This window comes from Pristiophorus japonicus, chromosome 5 (genome assembly GCF_044704955.1).
Source record: "Pristiophorus japonicus isolate sPriJap1 chromosome 5, sPriJap1.hap1, whole genome shotgun sequence".
NCBI classification, from domain to species: Eukaryota; Metazoa; Chordata; class Chondrichthyes; family Pristiophoridae; genus Pristiophorus; species Pristiophorus japonicus.
The window spans coordinates 20,550,381-20,571,252 of NC_091981.1; the positions used below are offsets into that span (position 1 = coordinate 20,550,381).

At 46.6% G+C, this 20,872-nt stretch overlaps 1 protein-coding gene across 6 annotated transcripts in view; it reads left to right on the forward strand.

Annotated features, from left to right (window-relative positions):
- Positions 1 to 20,872, forward strand: part of rpp40 (ribonuclease P/MRP 40 subunit) — a 73,730-nt gene that overhangs the window by 14,186 nt on the left and 38,672 nt on the right. Inside the window, exons 1-4 of one of the 6 annotated variants that reach the window (XM_070879791.1) lie at positions 16,623 to 16,823; positions 18,545 to 18,689; positions 18,780 to 18,848; positions 20,610 to 20,705. In XM_070879791.1, the coding sequence (XP_070735892.1) occupies positions 16,707 to 16,823; positions 18,545 to 18,689; positions 18,780 to 18,848; positions 20,610 to 20,705 (427 nt within the window). In that variant the 5' untranslated portion in view covers positions 16,623 to 16,706. Of the gene's footprint in view, positions 1 to 16,622; positions 16,824 to 17,217; positions 17,305 to 17,325; positions 17,411 to 17,434; positions 17,462 to 18,263; positions 18,305 to 18,544; positions 18,690 to 18,779; positions 18,849 to 20,609; positions 20,706 to 20,872 lie in introns of those variants that run through there. The other 5 variants (XM_070879792.1, XM_070879793.1, XM_070879794.1 and 2 more) reach the window with 5 other exon arrangements.

A 20,872-nucleotide genomic window follows, 5' to 3' on the forward strand; every position in this document is an offset into this window, starting at 1 on the left:
ATAGTTGAGGAGTCCCAGGAACGACCGCAGCTCCGTGACGTTCTGTGGCCTGGGCGCGTTCCTGATAGCCTCTGTCTTGGCGTCTGTGGGCCGAATGCCATGCGCTGCGATCTTTCTCGCCAAAAACTCCACTTCTGTTGCCATAAAGACGCATTTCGACCTCCTCAGCCGCAGAACCTATGTGATCCAGATGCTGGAGGATCTGCTCCAGGTTTTGTAGGTGCTCGACGATGTCCCGACCGATGACCAATATGTCATCCTGAAAAACCACCGTGCGTGGTACCGACTTGAGTAGGCTTTCCATGTTTCTGTGGAAGATCGCTGCAGCTGACCGAATTCCAAACGGGCATCTGTTGTAGATGAACAGTCCCTTGTGCATGTTGATGCAGGTGAGGCCCTTCAAAGACTCCTCCAGCTCCTGCGTCGAGCTTGCTGAACGTCTTGCCTCCTGCCAGCGTCGCAAATAGGTCGTCTGCCTTAGCTAGCGGGTATTGGTCCTGTGGCGAGAAACGATTAATAGTTACTTTATAATCGCCGCAAATGCTGACCGTGCCATCACTTTTGAGTACTGGAACAATCGGGCTGGCCCACTCACTGAATTACCCCGTTGATGCCCTCGCGTTGCAGCCTGTCCAGCTCAATTTCCACTCTCTCCCTCATCATGTGAGGTAACGCTCGCGCCTTGTGGTGAATGGCTCGTTCCTCTGGGACCAAATGGATCTGCACCTTCGCCCCGGTAAATTTTCCAATGCCTGGCTCAAAAAGGGAAGGAAATTTGTTAAGAACCTGGGAACATGAGGCCTCATCGACATGTGACAGCGCTCGGATGTCATCCCAGTTCCAGTGGATTTTGCCCAGCCAGCTCCTTCCAAGCAGTGTGGGGTCATCGCCCAGGACAATCCAGAGTGGCAGTTCGTGCACCGTGCCCTCATAGGTGACCTTGACCATGGCACTGCCCAGGATAGTGATAAGCTCTTTGGTGTACGTTCTCAGATTCGTGTGGATGGGGCTCAGGGCTGGTCTGAATGCCTTGTTGCACCACAGTCTCTCAAACATCTTTTTACTCATGATGGATTGGTTAGCGCCAGTGTCCAGTTCCATGGCTATGGGTAAGCCATTCAATTTTACATTTAGCATTATAGGTGGACATTTCATCGCAAATGTGTGCACCCCGTGTACTTCAGCATCTGCCTCCTCTCTCTGAGGCTCGAAATTGCTTTGATCCACCATGGACCGATCTTCCTCTGCCACATAGTGGTTCGCAGGTTTTGCAGAGCTTGCAGCTTGTCTGCAAGCTCATTGGAGGTGCCCCATTGTTCCACAGCTCTTGCAAATATACTCTTTGAAGCGGCATGAATAGGCTGAATGGAAGCCTCCACAATGCCAACAATGTATGAATTGCCTTGCATTCATCCTTTGTTGCGGACTCTGAGTCATCTGGGTCACCTGAGGCCTGCTGGCAGTAGCAGACTCATGATTTCTGCCCTGTACATTTCTGCTCGCAAACACAGTTCCAGTTAATTTATGAACATTGCTAGCACTTGTGTGCTGACAGATTTTTTTTGTGTTATCACTGGTGGACATAAACGCCTGTGCTATCACAATGGTCTTACTGAGGGTCGGTGTCTCTACAGTCAAAAGTTTTCGTAGGATGGTCTCGTGGCCAATGCCCAGTACAAAAAAGTCTCTGAGCATTTGCTCCAGGTAGCCATCAAACTCACATTGTCCTGCAAGTCGCCTTAGCTTGGCGACGTAGCTCGCCACTTCCTGACCTTCAGATCGCTGGCACATGTAGAACCGATACCTCGCCATCAGCATGCTCTCCCTCGGGTTAAGATGCTTCCGAACCAGCGTACACAGCTCCTCATACGACTTATCTGTAGGTTTCACCGGAGCCAGAAGATTCTTCATGAGGCTGTAGGTCGGTGCTCCGCAGACCGTGAGGAGGACCGCTCTCCTTTTTGCAGCGCTTCCTTCTCCGTCCAGCTCGTTGGCTACAAAGTACTGGTCTAGCCATTTGACATAGGCTTCCCAGTCCTCACCCTCTGAGAACTTCTCCAGGATGCCCACAGTTTGCTGCATCTTTGCGTTGGATTCGTATACTCATCGCCAGTTATTGTGTTCCTAACACAGATGAGACTTCACACAGGGAGGTTAAAGTAACAGTGACCTCAGTCTTTATTAAGACACTCCAGCGTGAGGAACAGGTCTTTGGGGCCGGCTTATATACAGTGCTCCCAAGGGATGCTGGGATCACTTGGGACTTCAGGGGATGCACTCCCTGGTGGCGGAATATGGGAATGCATGCTTTACAGATACACAACATGGATGAACTTCAACAATTGTCTATCCCTGTCTGGAGTAAAAATAAAACGTGGATGGTGGCTCAACCGTGGCAAATAAGTGAAATTAAGGATAGTTTTAAATCCAAGGAAGAGGCATATAAATTGGCCAGAAAAGGCAGCAAACCTGAGGACTGGGAGAAATTTAAAATTCAGCAGAGGAGGACAAAGGGTTTAATTAGAAGGTGGAAAATAGAGTATGAGAGGAAGCTTGCCGGGAGCATAAAAACTGATTCCACAGCTTCTTCAGATATGTGAAGAGAAAAAGATTAGTGAAGACAAAAGTAGGTCCCTTGCAGATTCAGGTGAATTTATAATGGGGAACAACGAAATGGCAGACCAGTTGAACAAATACTTTGGTTCTGTCTTCACGAAGGAAGACTCAAATAACCTTCCGGAAGTATTAGGGGACCGAGGGGCTAGTGAGAAGGAGGAACTGAAGGATATCCTTATTAGGCGGGAAGTTGTGTTAAGGAAATTGATGGGATTGAAAGCCGCTAAATCCCCGGGGCCTGATAGTCTGCATCCCACAGTACTTAAAGAAGTGGCCCTCGAAATAGTGGATGCATTGGTGATCATTTTCCAACAGTCTATCGACTCTGGATTAGTTCCTATGGACTGGAGGGTAGCAAATGTAACACCACTTTTTAAAAAAGGAGGGAGAGAGAAAACAGGTAATTATAGACCGGTTAGACTGACATCAGCAGTGGGGAAAATGTTGGAATCAATTATTAAAGCGTATTTGGAAAGCAATGACAGGATCGGTCCAAGTCAGCATGGATTTATGAAAGAGAAATCATGCTTGACAAATCTTCTCGAATTTTTTGAGGATGTAACTAGCAGAGTGGACAAGTGAGAACCAGTGGATGTGGTGTATTTGGACTTTCAAAAGGCTTTTGACAAGGTCCCAAACAAGAGATTGGTGTGCAAAATTAAAGCACATGGTATTGGGGGTAATGTACTGACGTGGATAGAATACTTGTTGGCAGACAGGATGCAGAGAGTCGGGATAAACAGGTCCTTTTCAGAATGGCAGGCAGTGACTAGTGGGGTGCCGCAGGGCTCAGTGCTGGGACCCCAGCTATTCACAATATACATTAATGATATGGATGAAGGAATTGAGTGTAATATCTCCAAGTTTGCAGATGACACTAAATTGGGTGGCGGTGTGAGGAGGACGCTAAGAGGCTGCAGGGTGATTTGGACAGGTTAGGTGAGTGGGCAAATGCATGGCAGATGCAGTATAATGTGGATAAGTGTGAGGTTATCCACTTTGGGGGCAGAAACACGAAGGCAGAATATTATCTGAATGGCGGCAGATTAGGAAAAGGGGAGAGGCAATGAGATCTGGATGTCATGGTACATCAGTCATTGAAAGTAGGCATGCAGGTAGAGCAGGTGGTGAAGAAGGCAAATGGTATGTTGGTCTTCATAGCTAGGGAATTTGAGTATAGGAGCAGAGAGGTCTTACTGCAGTTGTACAGGGCCTTGCTGAGGCCTCACCTGGAATATTGTGTTAGTTTTGTTCTCCTAATCTGAGAAAGGACGTTCTTGTTATTGAGGGAGTGCAGCGAAGGTTCACCAGACTGATTCCCAGGATGACAGACTGACATATGAGGAGAAACTGGATCGACTGGGCCTGTATTCACTGGAGTTCAGAAGGATGATAGGGGATCTCATAGAAACTTAAGATTCTGACGGGACTGGACAGGTTAGATGCAGGAAGAATGTTCCCGATGTTGGGGAAGTCCAGAACCAGGGGACGCAGTCTAAGGATAAGGGGCAGGCCATTTAGGACTGAGATGAGGAGAAACTTCTTCACTCAGATAGTTGTTAACCTGTGGAATTCCCTACCGCAGAGAGTTGTTGATGCCAATTCATTGGATATATTCAAGAGGGAGTTAGATATGGCTCTTACGGCGAAAGGGATCAAGGCGTATGGAGAGAAAGCAGGAAAGGGATACTGAGGTGAATGATAGCCATGATCTTATTGAATGGTGGTGCAGGCTCGAAGGGCCGAATGGCCTCCTGTACCTATTTGCAATGTTTCTATGTTTCTACTCTGAGTCATCTGAGGTCGTGTAGCTGCAGGCGTGTACGTTCTGCCATATGCATTCCTGCCTGAAAACAATGTTACTTTGTGTATAGTACTTGCCGGAACATCTTTATGCTGCAAAATTTGTTTGCCGTTATCGCTGGTGGACATAAATGCCTGTGCTATCGTTATGGCTTTACTCAGGTTCGTTGTTTCAACAGTCAATAGTTTGCGAAGGATAACCTCACGGCCAATGCTAAGCACAAAAAAGTCACTTAGCATTTGCTCCAGGAATCCATCGAATTCGGAATGTGCTGCAAGGCGTCTTAGTTTGGCGACGTAGCTCGCCACTTCCTGCTATTCAGACCGTTGACATGTGTAAAATGGGATACCTTGCTAGCAGAACGTCTCCTTCGGATTTAGGTGCTCCTGGACCAGCATACACAGTTCTTCATACGATTTGGTTGTTGGTTTCACCGGAGCAAGAAGATTCTTCATGAGGCCATAGGTTGTTGTCCCGCAGACTGGGAGGAGGTTCACCCTTTGTTTGGCAGCATTCACACTCCCTTCCAGCTCGTTGGCCATGAAATATTGGTCAAGTCACTCCACGAAGGCCTCCCAATCATCCCCTTCTGAGAATTTCTCCAGGATACCAACAGTTCTCTGCATTTTCGCGTGATGGTTCATTATCTCGTCGCCAGTTGTTATATCTTGAATAAAGCAATGTGACTGAGTACTGTAAACGTGAGTAAGTGTGACCTTAGTCTCTTTATTCTAACTCCAGAGTACTGGTACAGCATGGGAGGCCTGCTTATATGCAGTGCTCCCAAGGGATGCTCAGATTCCTTGTGACTCCAACAGATATGCCCTCTGGTGGCAGTAGAATGCTGGTTACATAGGGTTGCATACATAACAACATAGTCATAAGCAGATAATGTTAGTGCCCATCTTTGGATGCGTGACGAAGCATTGGTATTTATATCTTTGCTCTCTGAAAACAGCGAAATGAGCAGCTTGTAGTCAGTTTCAAGCTCAAACCAAGTTATTGGTGCATTTTCTTAACTCTATATACACATGCTAACGCCTTTTTCCCGACCACACTATAGACTCTCGCAGCCTTAGACAGACTTCTAGATGTGTATGCAACCGGTTGGAGGTTGCCCGATATATTGGCTTGCTGTAACACACAGCTGACCCCGTACGATAAGGCGTCACAAGCTAGCACTAAACGTTTAGATGGGTCATAGTGTACAAGTAACTTATTTGAACATAGCAGGTTACTGGCCTTCTCAAAGGCTGTGTCTTGAGATTTGCCCCAAACCCAGTCATCACCCTTACGTAGCAATATGTGCAAAGGCTCTAACAACGTGCTCAACCCGGGTAGAAAGTTACCGAAATAGTTGAGTCGTCCCAGGAATGAACATAGAAACATAGAAAAATAGGTGCAGGAGTAGGCCATTCGGCCCTTCAAGCCTGACCCACCATTCAATAAGATCATGGCTGGTCATTCCCTCAGTACCTCGTTCCTGCTTTTTCTCCATACCCCTTGATCCCCTTAGCCGTAAGGGCCATATCTAACTCCCGCTTGAATATATCCAATGAACTGGCATCAACAACTCTCTGCGGCAGGGAATTCCACAGGTTAACAACTCTCTGAGCGAAGAAGTTTCTCCTCATCTCAGTCCTAAATGGCCTACCCCTTATCCTAAGACTGTGTCCCCTGGTTCTGGACTTCCACAACATCGGGAACATTCTACCCGCATCTAACGTGTCCCGTCCCGTCAGAATCTTGTATGTTTCTATGAGATCGCCTCGCATCCTTCTAAACTCCAATGTATAAAGGTCCAGTTGTTCCAGTCTCTCCTCATATGTCAGTCCTGCCATCCCGGGAATCAGTCTGGTGAACCTTCGCTGCACTCCCTCAATAGCAAGAACGTCCTTCCTCAGATTCGGAGACCAAAACTGAACACAATATTCCAGGTGAGGCCTCACCAAGGCCCTGTACAACTGCAGTAAGACCTCCCTGCTCCTATACTCAAAACCCCTAGCTATGAAGGCCAACATACCATTTGCCTTCTTCACCGCCTGTTGTACCTGTATGCCAACTTTCAATGACTAATGAACCATGACACCCAGGTCTCGTTGCACCTCCCCTTTTCCTAATCTGCCGCCATTCAGATAATATTCTGTCTTCGCGTTTTTGCCCCCAAAGTGGATAACCTCACATTTATCCACATTATACTGCATCTGCCAAGCATTTGCCCACTCACCTAACCTGTCCAAGTCACCCTGCAGCCTCCTAGCGTCCCCCTCACAGCTCACACCGCCACCCAGTTTAGTGTCATCTGCAAACTTGGAGATATTACACACTCAATTCCTTCATCCAAATCATTGATGTATATTGTAAAGAGCTGGGGTCCAGCACTGACCCCTGCGGCACTCCACTAGTCACTGCCTGCCATTTTGAAAAGGACCCGTTTATCCCGACTCTCTGCTTCCTGTCTGCCAACCAATTCTCTAGCCATGTCAGTATATTACCCCCAATACCATGTGCTTTGATTTTGCACACTAATCTCTTGTGTGGAACCTTGTCAAAAGCCTTTTGAAAGTCCAAATACACCCTTGTCCACTCTACTAGTTACATCCTCAAAAAATTCTCGAAGATTTGTCAAGCATGATTTCCCCTTCATAAATCCATGCTGACTTGGACCAATCCTGTCACTGCTTTCCAAATGCGCTGCCATTTCATCCTTAATAATTGATTCCAACATTTTCCACACTATTGATGTCAGGCTAACCGGTCTATAATTACCCGCTTTTTAAAAAAGTCGTGTTCCATTAGCTACCCTCCAGTCCATAGGAACTAATCCAGAGTCGATAAGACTGTTGGAAAATGATTACCAATGCATCCACTATTTCTAGGGCCACTTCCTGAAGTACTCTGGGATGCAGATTATCAGGCCCTGAGGATTTATCGGCCTTCAATCCCATCAATTTCCCTAACACAATTTTCCGCCTAATATGGATATCTTTCAGTTCCTTCTTCTCAGTAGACACTTGGTCCCCTAGTACTTCCGGAAGGTTATTTGTGTCTTCCTTCGTGAAGACTGAACCGAAGTATTGGTTCAATTGGTCTGCCTTTTCTTTGTTCCCCATTATAAATTCACCTGAATCCGACTGCAAGGGACCTACATTTGTCTTCACTAATCTTTTTCTCTTCAAAAAGAAGCTTTTGCAGTCAATTATTTTGTTCCCAGCAAGCTTCTTCTCATACTCTATTTTCCCCCTCTTAATTAAACCCTTTGACCTCCTCTGCTGAATTCTAAATTTCCCCCAGTCCTCAGGTTTGTTGCTTTTTCTGGCCAATTTATATGTCTCTTCCTTGGATTTAACACTATCCTTAATTTCCCTTGTTAGCCATGGTTGAGCCATCTTCCCCATTTTATTTTTAATCCAGACAGGGATGTACAATTGCTGAAGTTCATCCATGTGATCTTTAAATGTTTGCCATTGCCTATCCACCGTCAACCCTTTAAGTATCATTTGCCAGTCTATTCTAGCCAATTCACGCCTCAAACCATCAAAGTTATCTTTCCTTAAGTTCAGGACCCTAGTTTCTGAATTAACTGTGTCACTCTCCATCTTAATAAAGAATTCTACCATGTTTTGGTCACTCTTCCCCAAGGGGCCTCGCACAACAAGATTGTTAATTAGTCCTTTCTCATTACACATCACCCAGTCTAGGATGGCCAGCTCCCTAGTTGGTTCTTGACATATTGGTCTAGAAAACCATCCCTAACACACTCCAGGAAATTCTCCTCCACCGCATTGCTACCAGTTTGGTTAGTCCAATCAATATGTAGATTAAAGTCACCCATGATAACTGCTGTACCTTTATTGCATGCATCCCTAATTTCTTGTTTGATGCTGTCCCCAACCTTACTACTACTGTTTGGTGGTCTGTACACAACTCCCACTAGCATTTTCTGCCCCTTGGTATTCCGTAGTTCCACCCATACCGATTCCACATCATCCAAGCTAATGTCCTTTCTTACCATTGCATTAATTTCCTCTTTACCCAGCAATGCCACCCCGCCTCCTTTTCCTTTCTGTCTATTCTTCCTAAATGTTGAATACCCCTGGATGTTGAGTTCCCAGCCTTGGTCACCCTGGAGCCATGTCTCCATGATGCCAATTACATCATACCCTGCTATCTGCGCAGTTAATTCGTCCACCTTATTCCGAATACTCCTCGCAGCTCCGTCACATTCTGTGGTCTGGGTGCATTCTTGACGGCCTCTGTCTTTGAGTCCGTGGGCCTGATGCCGTCTGCTGCAATCTTTCTCCCCAAAAATTCGACTTCTGGCGCCAGGAAAACACACTTGGAGCGTTTCAGCTTGAGTCCCACTCTGTCTAGGCAACTTAGAACCTCTTCCAGGTTGTGTAGATGTTCGATGGTGTCACGACCAGTAATCAGGATGTAGTCTTGAAACACAATGATGCGGGGAACAGATTTCAGCAAACTCTCCATGTTTCTCTGGAAAATAGCTGCAGCCGAGCGAATCCCGAAAGGGCACCTGTGATATATAAACAGTCCTTTGTGTGTGTTGTTGCACGTCAGTCTTTTCGAAGATTCAGCCAGCTCCTGTGTCATGTAGGCGGAGGCTAGGTCCAACTTGGTGAACGACTTCCCCCCCCGCTAACGTTACGAAAAGGTAATTCGACTTGGGCAGCGGGTACTGGTCCTGTAGTGAGACTCGGTTTATCGTTACCTTGTAGTCTCTGCAGATTCTGACCGTGCCATCGTTTTTCAACACTGGAACAATTGGACTGGCGATGTGATTCCTTCGCATTGGAGTCTGTCCAGTTCGATCTCGACTTTCTCCCTCATCATGTGCGGAACCGCCCGAGCCTTGTGATGGATGGGCCGTGCATCGGGGCCTAGCTGGATCTGTACCTTGGCGTCTGTGAAGTTGCCGATGCCTGGCTCGAATAGTGAGGGAATCTTACTCAGCACTTGAGCACACGAGGCGTCATCCACTGAAGATAATGCTTTGATGTCGTTCCAATTCCAACTAATCTTTTCCAGCCAGCTTCTGCCGAACAGCGTTGGGCCATTGCCTGGAACAATCAACAATGATAGGTCATGCACAGCTCCATCATACGATACCTTCACTGCCACACTTCCAATGACTGGTATGAGCTCTTTGGTGTAGGTACGCAGCTTTGCATTAATCGGGCTGTTGGGCTTTTGTGCTTAATTGCCCCAGTTTCTCGAAAGCCTTCTGGCTCATTATTGACTGACTCGCACCCGTGTCCAAATCCATGGATGCTGGAACTTCATTTAATTTGACTTTCAACATTATAGGAGGGCTCTTGGTGGTGAAGGTATGTAACCCATACACCTCTTCCTCGGGTTGAGTTGCCTGCGCTGCGTGATCCACACCGGATCGATCATCCTCTGCCACGTGGTATGTCGCAGCACATTTGCACATTCGCTAGAGGTGCCCCATCATTGCGCAGCCTTTGCACACATAGTGCTTGAATCGACATTGATGGGGCCCAATGATTACCCCCGCAGCGCCAACACGGTGCTAATGGATTCACATTCACTCCCGATGGCGGACTCTGAGTCATCACAGGTCTTGCAGCCGCCGACGTATAGGCCCTGCCATATGCAGTTCAGCCTGCTAGCGACGACTTTTTATGCACAGTACTTGCCGGTGAGCTTCGATGTTGAGAAGATATCTGTTTGGTGTTATCGTCCATGGCCATGCAGACCTGGGCGATCGCGATGGCCCTGCTCAGGTCTAGGGTTTGGGCAGCCAGCAGCTTTCGAAGAATGACCTCTTGGCTGATGCCCAGCACGAAAAAGTCCCGCAGCATTTGCCCCAACGCAGCTCCAAAATCGCAAGGTCCCACGAGGCATCTCAGCTCGGCGACATAATCCACCACATCCTGGCCCCTGGAGCGATATTGCGTGTAAAAACAATATCTGGCCATGAGGATACTCTCCTTCGGCTTGAGGTGGTCTCGAACAAGCGTGCACAACTCTGTATATTCCTTGGTTTTATCGATGTGAGCAGATTCTTGATGAAGCCGTATGTTTTAGGCCCACAGACGGTGAGGAGAACCGCCCTGCGCTTGGCCGCGTTAGTGTCTCCTTCCAGCTCGTTGGCCACGAAGTACTGGTTGAGATGCTCGACGAAGGCTTCCCAATCATCACCGTCTACGAATCTCTCTAATATTCCAACGGCAGCCATGGTTGCATGAAGGTTCGTATTCTGTTACTCGTTGCCAATTGTTGTGTGCAGAAGAACTCCAAGAGGCTGAGTATTGTGAGCTAAACTTAGTGTGACCTTAGTTTTCTTTATTACAACTCTAGAATGCCTAAATAACATGGCAGCCAATTTTTATACTGGCCATGCACGTGTGTGCAGGTGACTATTAGGACTCCAACTGTCACGCCCTCTGGTGGCAAGTATTACATAGTTACATACATAACAGAGGTGGTATTGGGACCAGTAAAGAAACAAAAGATGGGTCGAGAGGAGATGTAAATAGGAATAGCAGAACATAAGAATATAACAATTAGGAGCAAGGGTAGGCCATACAGCCCCAAAAGCCTGCTCTGCCATTCAATAAGATCATGGCTGATCTTCGACCTCAACCTCCACTTTCCCACCCGATCCCCATATCCCTTGATTCCCCTAGAGTCTGAGAATCTATCTATCTCAGCCTTGAATATATTCAACAATTCAGCATCCACAGCCCTTTCAAGTAGAGAATTCCAAAGATTCACAAACCTCACAATCCTCATTTCTCACTCACATTCCCATTTCCCACTCACATTCCCCATTTCTCACTAACATTCCCTATTTCCCCCTCACTTTCCCCATTTCCCCATCACTATCCCCATTTCGTGCTCACATTCCCTTTTTTCCCCTCACAAATGCTTTTTTCCCCTCACAATCCCTATTTTCCCCTCACATTCCCCATTTCCCCCATTGTCCTCATTCCCACTTCTCCACACATTCCTCATTCCTCCACAGAATCATCAGCAATAGCTGCCTTCCAAAAAAATGGGGGTAGAGTTTGAAATTGTTGAACTCGATGTTGAGTCCGGAAGGCTGTAAAGTGCCTAATCGAAAGATGAGGTGCTGTTCTTCGAGCTTATGTTGAGTTTCGTTGGAACAGTGTAAGAGGTCAGAGTGGGAGTAGAGTGGAGAATTAAAGTGACAGGCGACCGGAAGCTTGGGGTCACGCTGGCGGACTGAACGCAGGTGTTCAACAAAGCAGTCACCCAATCTGCGCTTAGTGTCCCCAATGTACAGAAGGTTCACTCGGTTGATTCCTGAGATGAAGGGGTTGACTTATGAAGAAAGGTTGAGCAGGTTGGGCCAATACTCATTGGAATTTAAAAGAATGAGAGGTGATCTTACTGAAACATACAAGATACTGAGGGGGCTCGACAAGGTAGCTGCAAAGAGAATGTTTCCACTGATGGAGGAAACATAGAAACATAGAAAATAGGTGCAGGAGTAGGCCATTCGGCCCTTCTAGCCTGCACCGCCATTCAATGAGTTCATGGCTGAACATGCAACTTCAGTACCCCATTCCTGCTTTCTCACCATACACCCTTGATCCCCCTAGTAGTAAGGACTTCATCTAACTCCTTTTTGAATATATTTAGTGAATTGGCTTCAACAACTTTCTGTGGTAGAGAATTCCACAGGTTCACCACTCTCTGGGTGAAGAAGTTCCTCCTCATCTCGGTTCTAAATGGCTTACCCCTTATCCTTAGACTGTGTCCCCTGGTTCTGGACTTCCCCAACATTGGGAACATTCTTCCTGCATCTAACCTGTCTAACCCCGTCAGAATTTTAAACGTTTCTATGAGGTCCCCTCTCATTCTTCTGAGCTCCAGTGAATACAAGCCCAGTTGATCCAGTCTTTCTTGATAGGTCAGTCCCGCCATCCCAGGAATCAGTCTGGTGAACCTTCGCTGCACTCCCTCAATAGCAAGAATGTCCTTCCTCAGGTTAGGAGACCAAAACTGTACACAATACTCCAGGTGTGGCCTCACCAAGGCCCTGTACAACTGCAGCAACACCTCCCTGCCCCTGTACTCAAATCCCCTCGCTATGAAGGCCAACATGCCATTTGCTTTCTTAACCGCCTGCTGTACCTGCATGCCAACCTTCAATGACTGATGTACCATGACACCCAGGTCTCTTTGCACCTCCCCTTTTCCTAATCTGTCACCATTCAGATAATAGTCTGTCTCTCTGTTTTTACCACCAAAGTGGATAACCTCACATTTATCCACATTATACTTCATCTGCCATGCATTTGCCCACTCACCTAACCTATCCAAGTCGCTCTGCAGCCTCATAGCATCCTCCTCGCAGCTCACACTGCCACCCAACTTAGTGTCATCCGCAAATTTGGAGATACTACATTTAATCCCCTCGTCTAAATCATTAATGTACAGTGTAAACAGCTGGGGCCCCAGCACAGAACCTTGCGGTACCCCACTAGTCACTGCCTGCCATTCTGAAAAGTCCCCATTTACTCCTACTCTTTGCTTCCTGTCTGACAACCAGTTCTCAATCCATGTCAGCACACTACCCCCAATCCCATGTGCTTTAACTTTGCACATTAATCTCTTGTGTGAGACCTTGTCGAAAGCCTTCTAAAAGTCCAAATATACCACATCAACTGGTTCTCCCTTGTCCACTCTACTGGAAACATCCTCAAAAAATTCCAGAAGATTTGTCAAGCATGATTTCCCTTTCACAAATCCATGCTGACTTGGACCTATCATGTCACCTCTTTCCAAATGCACTGCTATGACATCCTTAATAATTGATTCCATCATTTTACCCACTACCGATGTCAGGCTGACCGGTCTATAATTCCCTGTTATCTCTCTCCCTCCTTTTTTAAAAAGTGGGGTTACATTGGCTGCCCTCCACTCCATAGGAACTGATCCAGAGTCAATGGAATGTTGGAAAATGACTGTCAATGCATCCGCTATTTCCAAGGCCACCTCCTTAAGTACTCTGTGATGCAGTCCATCAGGCCCTGGGGATTTATCGGCCTTCAATCCCATCAATTTCCCCAACACAATTTCCCGACTAATAAGGATTTCCCTCAGTTCCTCCTCCTTACTCGACCCTCTGACCCCTTTTATATCCGGAAGGTTGTTTGTGTCCCCCTTAGTGAATACCGAACCAAAGTACTTGTTCAATTGGTCCGCCATTTCTTTGTTCCCCATTATGACTTCCCCTGATTCTGACTGCAGGGGACCTACGTTTGTCTTTACTAACCTTTTTCTCTTTACATATCTATAGAAACTTTTGCAATCCGTCTTAATGTTCCCTGCAAGCTTCTTCTCGTACTCCATTTTCCCTGCCCTAATCAAACCCTTTGTCCTCCTCTGCTGAGTTCTAAATTTCTCCCAGTCCCCGGGTTCGCTGCTATTTCTGGCCAATTTGTATGCTACTTCCTTGGCTTTAATACTCTCCCTGATTTCCCTTGATAGCCACGGTTGAGCCACCTTCCCTTTTTTATTTTTACACCAGACAGGAATGTACAATTGTTGTAGTTCATCCATGCGGTCTCTAAATGTCTGCCATTGCCCAACCACAGTCAACCCCTTCAGTATCATTCACCAATCTATCCTAGCCAATTCACGCCTCATACCTTCAAAGTTACCCTTCTTTAAGTTCTGGACCATGGTCTCTGAATTAACTGTTTCATTCTCCATCTTAATGCAGAATTCCACCATATTATGGTCACTCTTCCCCAAGGGGCCTTGCACAACGAGATTGCTAATTAATCATCTCTCATTACACAACACCCAGTCTAAGATGGCCTCCCCCCTAGTTGGTTCCTCGACATATTGGTCTAAAAAAGCATCCCTTATGCACTCCAGGAAATCCTCCTCCACCATATTGCTTCCAGTTTGGTTAACCCAATCTATGTGCATATTAAAGTCACCCATTATAACTGCTGCACCTTTATTGCACCCACCCCTAATTTCCTGTTTGATGCCCTCCCCAACATCACTACTACTGTTTGGAGGTCTGTACACAACTCCCACTAACGTTTTTTGCCCTTTGGTGTTCTGCAGCTCTACCCATATAGATTCCACATCATCCAAGCTAATGTCCTTCTGAACTATTGCCTTAATTTCCTCCTTAACCAGCAATGCTACCCCACCTCCTTTTCCTTTTATTCTATCTTTCCTGAATGTTGAATACCCCTGGATGTTGAGTTCCCAGCCCTGATCATCCTGGAGCCACGTCTCCGTAATCGCAATCACATCATATTTGTTAACATCTATTTGCACAGTTAATTCATCCACCTTATTGCGGATACTCCTTGCGTTAAGACACAAAGCCTTCAGGCTTGTTTTTTTAACACCCTTTGTCCTTTTAGAATTTTGCTGTACATTGGCCCTTTTTGTTCTTTGCCTTGGGTTTCTCTGCCCTCCACTTTTCCTCATCTCCTTTCTGTCTTTTGCTTTTGCCTCCTTTTTGTTTCCCTCTGTCTCCCTGCATTGGTTCCCATCCCCCTGCCATATTAGTTTAACTCCTCCCCAACAGCACTAGCAAACACTCCAACTAGGACATTGGTTCCGGTCCTGCCCAGGTGCAGACCGTCCGGTTTGTACTGCTCCCACCTCCCCCAGAACCGGTTCCAATGCCCCAGGAATTTGAATCCCTCCCTGCTGCACCACTGCTCAAGCCACGTATTCATATGTGCTATCCTGCGATTCCTACTCTGACTATCACGTGGCACTGGTAGCAATCCCGAGATTACTACTTTTGAGGTCCTACTTTTTAATTTAGCTGCTAGCTCCCTAAATTCGTTTTGTAGGACCTCATCCCTTTTTTTACCTGTGTCGTTGGTACCAATGTGCACCACGACAGCTGGCTGATCTCCCTCCCTTTTTAGAATGTCCTGCACCCGCTCCGAGACATCCTTGACCCTTGCACCAGGGAGGCAACATACCATCCTGGAATCTAGAACTAGGGAGCATAGTTTCAGAATAAGGGGTCACCCATTTAAAATGGAGATGAGGAATTTCTTCTCTCAGAGGGTAGTGAATCTGTAGAATTCTTTGCCCCAAAGAACTGTGGAGGCTGGGTCAATTAATAAATTTAAGGTGGCGATAAGACAGATTTTTGAGCGATGAGGGAGTAAAGGCTTATGGGGAGCGGGCAAAGAAGTGGAGCTGAGTCCATGATCAGATCAGCCATGATCTTATTGAATGGCGGAGCAGGCTCGAGGGGCCAAACAGCCTACTCCTGCTCCTATTTCTTATGTTCTTATAATGCAGAGGGGACCGCATCATGAGCAGCGAATAGAATACACTAAAAATTGAAAGAAGTACAAGTAAATCGTTGTTTCATCAGGAAGGAGTTATTCAGGCCCTGGACAGTGGGAAGGGAGGAGGTAAAAGGGCAGGTGTTGCATCTCCTGTGCTTGCACGGGAAGGTGCCATGGGAAGGGGAGGGGTGTTGGGGGTGATTGAGGAGTGGAGCAGGGTGTTATGGGTTTGATACACTCCGGGCTCACAGGTAAAGAATGGCTACTTGCGTTAGGAACTGGAGCTGCAATCCAGCAGGTACCAACACCCTAATAAGAGAAGAAAAAAGTAGATTAAAACTGGAAGGGAAAAAAAACCTGAATTTTATTTTTATCAGAAATCAAAAGGAGTCATGATCTGGGTAGGTGGGTAGTAGAAGCTGTGACTCTCTCGCCTCTGAGTCAGAAGGTTGTGGGTTCAAGTTCCACTCCAGAGCCTTCACAAAAATCCAGACTGACACTCCAGTGCAATGCTGAGGGAGCGCTGCACTGCCAGAGGTGCCGTCTTTCGGATGAGACGTTAAACCGAGGCCCCATCTAGATGTAAAAGATCCCATGACACTAAAGAGTAGGAGAGCTATCCCTGATGTCCAGGCCAATATTGATGCCTCAATCAACATCACTAAAAACAGATTATCTGGTCATTATCCCGTTGCTGTGTGGGAGCTTGCTGTGCGTTCCCCACAGTACAAAAGTGACTGCACTTCACAAAGTACTTCACTGGTTGTAAAGTGCTTTGGGACGTACTGTGGTCGTGAAAGGATACAAGTCTTTGAGCAGGAATTGCTGAACTCAACACCATTGAACCCTGCTTTTTACGCACTAGCCTCCGACCAGCAGAGGGCGCAGCCGAGCACGGGCCCTGGCCGTTTGAGACGGAGGCGCTAAAGGGAAGCTCGCTCGCGCCGTCGAGGCGGGGCGGATATTGTGACGTTCGGGCGGCGGGAAAGATGCTGGCGAACGTGGAGAAATGCTCGCGGCACCTGCTGGTTTTTGACAAATCCAACTTCAGCTGCGCCAGGTCAAGGCACCGCCAGCACGTGCAGGCTCATCACTATAACTACCGGGTGAGTGAGCGGGGCGGGGCCGCTTCTCTGCCAGGCGAGTGAGTGACAGGGGGCGGGGCCTCATCACTGCCAGGCGTCTGAGTGACAGGGGGTGGGGCCTCATCACTGCTAGGCGAGTGAGTGACAGGGGGCGGGGCCTCATCTCTGCTTGGCGAGTGAGTGACAGGGGGCGGGGCCGCATCACTGCCAGGCGTGTGAGTGACAGGGGGCGGGGCCTCACCACTGCCAGGCGTGTGAGTGACGGGCGGAGCCTCATCACTGCCAGGCGTCTGAGTGACAGGGGGCGGGGCCACATCACTGCCAGCCGTGTGAGTGACAGGGGGTGGGGCCTCATCACTGCCAGCCGTGTGAGTGACAGGGGGTGGGGCCTCATCACTGCTAGGCGAGTGAGTGACAGGGGGTGGGGCCAGTGACTCCACCATAACTACCGGTGAGTTAGTGACACGGAGCGGGGTTGGAGACTCATCACCATGATCACCAGGTGAGTGACAGACAGACAGACAGACAGACAGGGGCCTGGCCACCTGAAGCACCAGGTGAGTGAGTGACTGACAGACAGACAGGGGCCTGGCCACCTGAAGCACCAGGTGAGTGAGTGACAGAGTGACAGACAGGGGCCTGGCCACCTGAAGCACCAGGTGGGGGAGTGGCAGGATGAGCAGGGAGAGAGGCGAGTGGTTCAATGTGGAACTAGCATTGCTTCTCTGTTGCATTGCCAACTGCATCAATCTGGTTCATGGGTCTGTGCTTATTTTAAAATTGTTGTTTGTTATGAGAGACCCCAGGTTCTCCGTGCCAGATATATCGATTTAAAACTGATCACGAGTGCCCATAAAACTGCGGGCTAGTCAAGTGTGTATACCATTCTTAGTAAGGGTTGGAGCCCAAAAGATGAACTTATTCACAGATGCTGACTGTGTTTCTAGTATTTTCTGTTTGTGTGACTAGTGCTGTCCCCCTACATGACGGCATAAAATACTTCTTCTGAAAAGGTTTAAAAGAAAAATTCTTTCGCGTCTCTATAGCGCCTTTCACGATCTCCGAACGTCCCAAAGTGCTTTACAGCCAATGAAGTAATTTTTTGAAGCGCAGTCACTGTTGTAATGTAGGAAAGGTTTGTCTTCTACTTTAGTTCAAGATAAATGTGCACATGTTTAAGATTTGCAAGCCTCTATTGGGAAGGCAGTCAGAGCTGTGCTTCCTATAGCCCTTTTATTAATCCACAGATGTGCAGTAAATGCAGTATTGTGTTTGTGGCTTTGCTGATGTCAAGGAGCCAATAATAGTGAAAGTGGCATTGGTAGGTAAGTGCCACCAGTGGAAGTCATTTAGTTTTGCCATGTAGCAATGCTTGCCAAAGGCTCCCAATGAAACCCTTGTTCAAGGAGGATTTCAGTGCCTCTAGTAACATTATTTAATGATGGGTTCTTTATATTACAGGGTTGCCACCAGTGAGGTGCCTTGCTTTTGCAGGCAACCATGTAGGTATGAAAGCGATGATAAACTTGGTGTAGTTCTTTTTAAAGTGTTCATTGTTTTAATCTTCTGAATGCCAGCACCATGATATTATGGTTGATCTTCCAGCTGTTGTACTTTTTTTAAAAAAAAGTTACCAACTGAAGGATTATAAATAATGTAAATTTTTTATTGCCAAATTTATTGGTAGGTTTATTCATGCTCTTTTTAATAATGCATTTTGCTGTGTGAATTTTTTCATGCAGGTCTCCATTTTAATACCAGAATGTGGAGTGATGCCATCAGCTGTGACTGCTGTCAGCAGAACTTTAGGAGACTATTATCTGGTGAAGCAATTGCCACTTCATGAAATACTTGAGCCTGAATTCATCAACAAATTTGTTAGAAAAGGTAATGTTTATATCTGTAATTTATGAAATACATTTTTCTTTATTTTGCTCACTATCCATCTCGCTGAGTTTTAGAAGTTATTTGTTTCAGGCTTTCTCTATGCGCTCTCGTACAACACCAGAATAGACCAAGACAACTGTGCAGCTGTACTGCCAACAGGTAAATACCTTCGCTCGAAATCAGCATTCAAGTTTGTGACCTATTACCACAACAAAACACTGTTTGCTTCTCTAGAATAAATAAGTTAATGTTTCTAATCTTGTTGGGATTATAATACCAAAATTGTTTCAAATATAAACACACATTGTTTTAAATCTAAAAATGGGCTTGGAACTCAGTGAATTTTACAAATGGAATATATTGTTGGGCTTTGGAAAATGGATGTAAAACTCAGATGTGTATATGTGGAAAAAGTACAATACATTGAATTTGCAGCACGGAAACAGGCCATTTGGCCCAACTGGTCTATGCGCCATGTGTTATGTATGTAACTATATTTGGTTGCCACCAGAGGGCGTGACTGCGGGAGTCCTACGGGTCACCCACACCTCGTGCTGTGCTGGTATAAAAGGCTCACTACCTTGTTGTTTAAACACTCTGGAGTTTGATTAAAGAAACTAAGGTCACATCAGTTTGAGCTTACAGTGTACAGTCTTGTGGAGTTATTCTGAACATAACAGTGTTTATGCTCCACAAGAGCCTCCTCTGGCCCTACTTCATCTCACCCTATTGCCATATCCTTTGATTCCTTTCTCCCTCATGTGCTTATCTAGCTTCCCCTTTAATGCATCTATGCTATTCGCCTCAACTATTCCATGTGGTAGCGAGTTCCACATTCTCGCTACTCTCTGGGTAATGAAGACTCTCCTGAATTTTTTATTGGATTTATCAGTGACTATCTTATATTTATGACCCCTCAAAGCTTGTTCTGGGAACAATTTCATCTGCAATTATTTTCTTCTGAGACAGACAGCTGCTCCCTGCAGCCCAGTCGTCATGTACGAATGTAGGACTTGTTATAAAATACTTGGGGGTTCCACACATTTTCAGTATATTAAAGCTTTCATTAAAAAAAATATATTGTTTTATTCATTCATGGGCTGTGAGCGTCGCTGGCGAGGCCAGCATTTATTGTCCATCCCTAATTGCCCTTGAGAAGGTGGTGGTGAGCCGCTGACTTGAACCGCTGCAGTCCGTGTGGTGAAGGTACTCCCACAGTGCTGTTAGGGAGGGAGTTCCAGGCTTTTGACCCAGCGACAATGAAGGAATGGCGATATACTTCCAAGTCAGGATGGTGTGACTTGGAGGGGAACGTGGAGGTGATGGTGTTCCCATGCGCCTGCTGCCCTTGTCCTTCGAGATGGTGGAGGTCGTGGGTTTGGGAGGTGCTGCCGAAGAAGCTTTGGCGACTTACTGCAGTGCATCTTGTAGATGGCACACACTGCAGCCACGGTGCGGCGGTGATGGAGGGAGTGAATGTTTAAGGTAGCGGATGGGGTGCCAATCAAGCGGGTTGCTTTGTCCTGGATGGTGTCGAGCTTCTTGAGTGTTGTTGGAGCTGCACTCATCCAGGCAAGTAGAGAGTATTCCATCACACTCCTGACTTGTGCCTTGTAGATGGGGAAAGGTGGTGTTTTTCAGCAGTGTTTTATTATAGGAGCTGAAAATCCAAATATACACTACAAACGTAACCATGTGGGGTGGTGGTCGGGAATAGAGGTATCTTCGAGGTGACTTTGCAGTATAACAAGTACAAGAACTAAATCCTCACAAATATTTTTTTTAAAGTACTATCATTTGATTAAAAATGTCGTGGGCTTGCCATCCTCTGATATTCACAAAATTAGTTTGTACACTGTGGCCGCAGATACTGTATTGATGGAATCCCTTATCGATGACTGTTTGTTTGGATTTTCACAGGGAAGCTGATTTTATCAGTTGACAAGGATACTTATGAGGAGCTTGGCCTAGAAGGACAACCATCCACATATTCACACAAGACAACAGTGAGATACAGTAGGTGCAAACTACTAAAACATTCTAAGCTTGGGAGAATTTCTTGCAGTATTGGAAGAACACACTAGCCTTGTCAGGTGCCTCTTGTTGAATTTTGTTCCAGTTATGTTTGACTTTCCTAATAATTTAATAGAAATTGGAATGCACCCTGACTCAAAAAGCTAAAA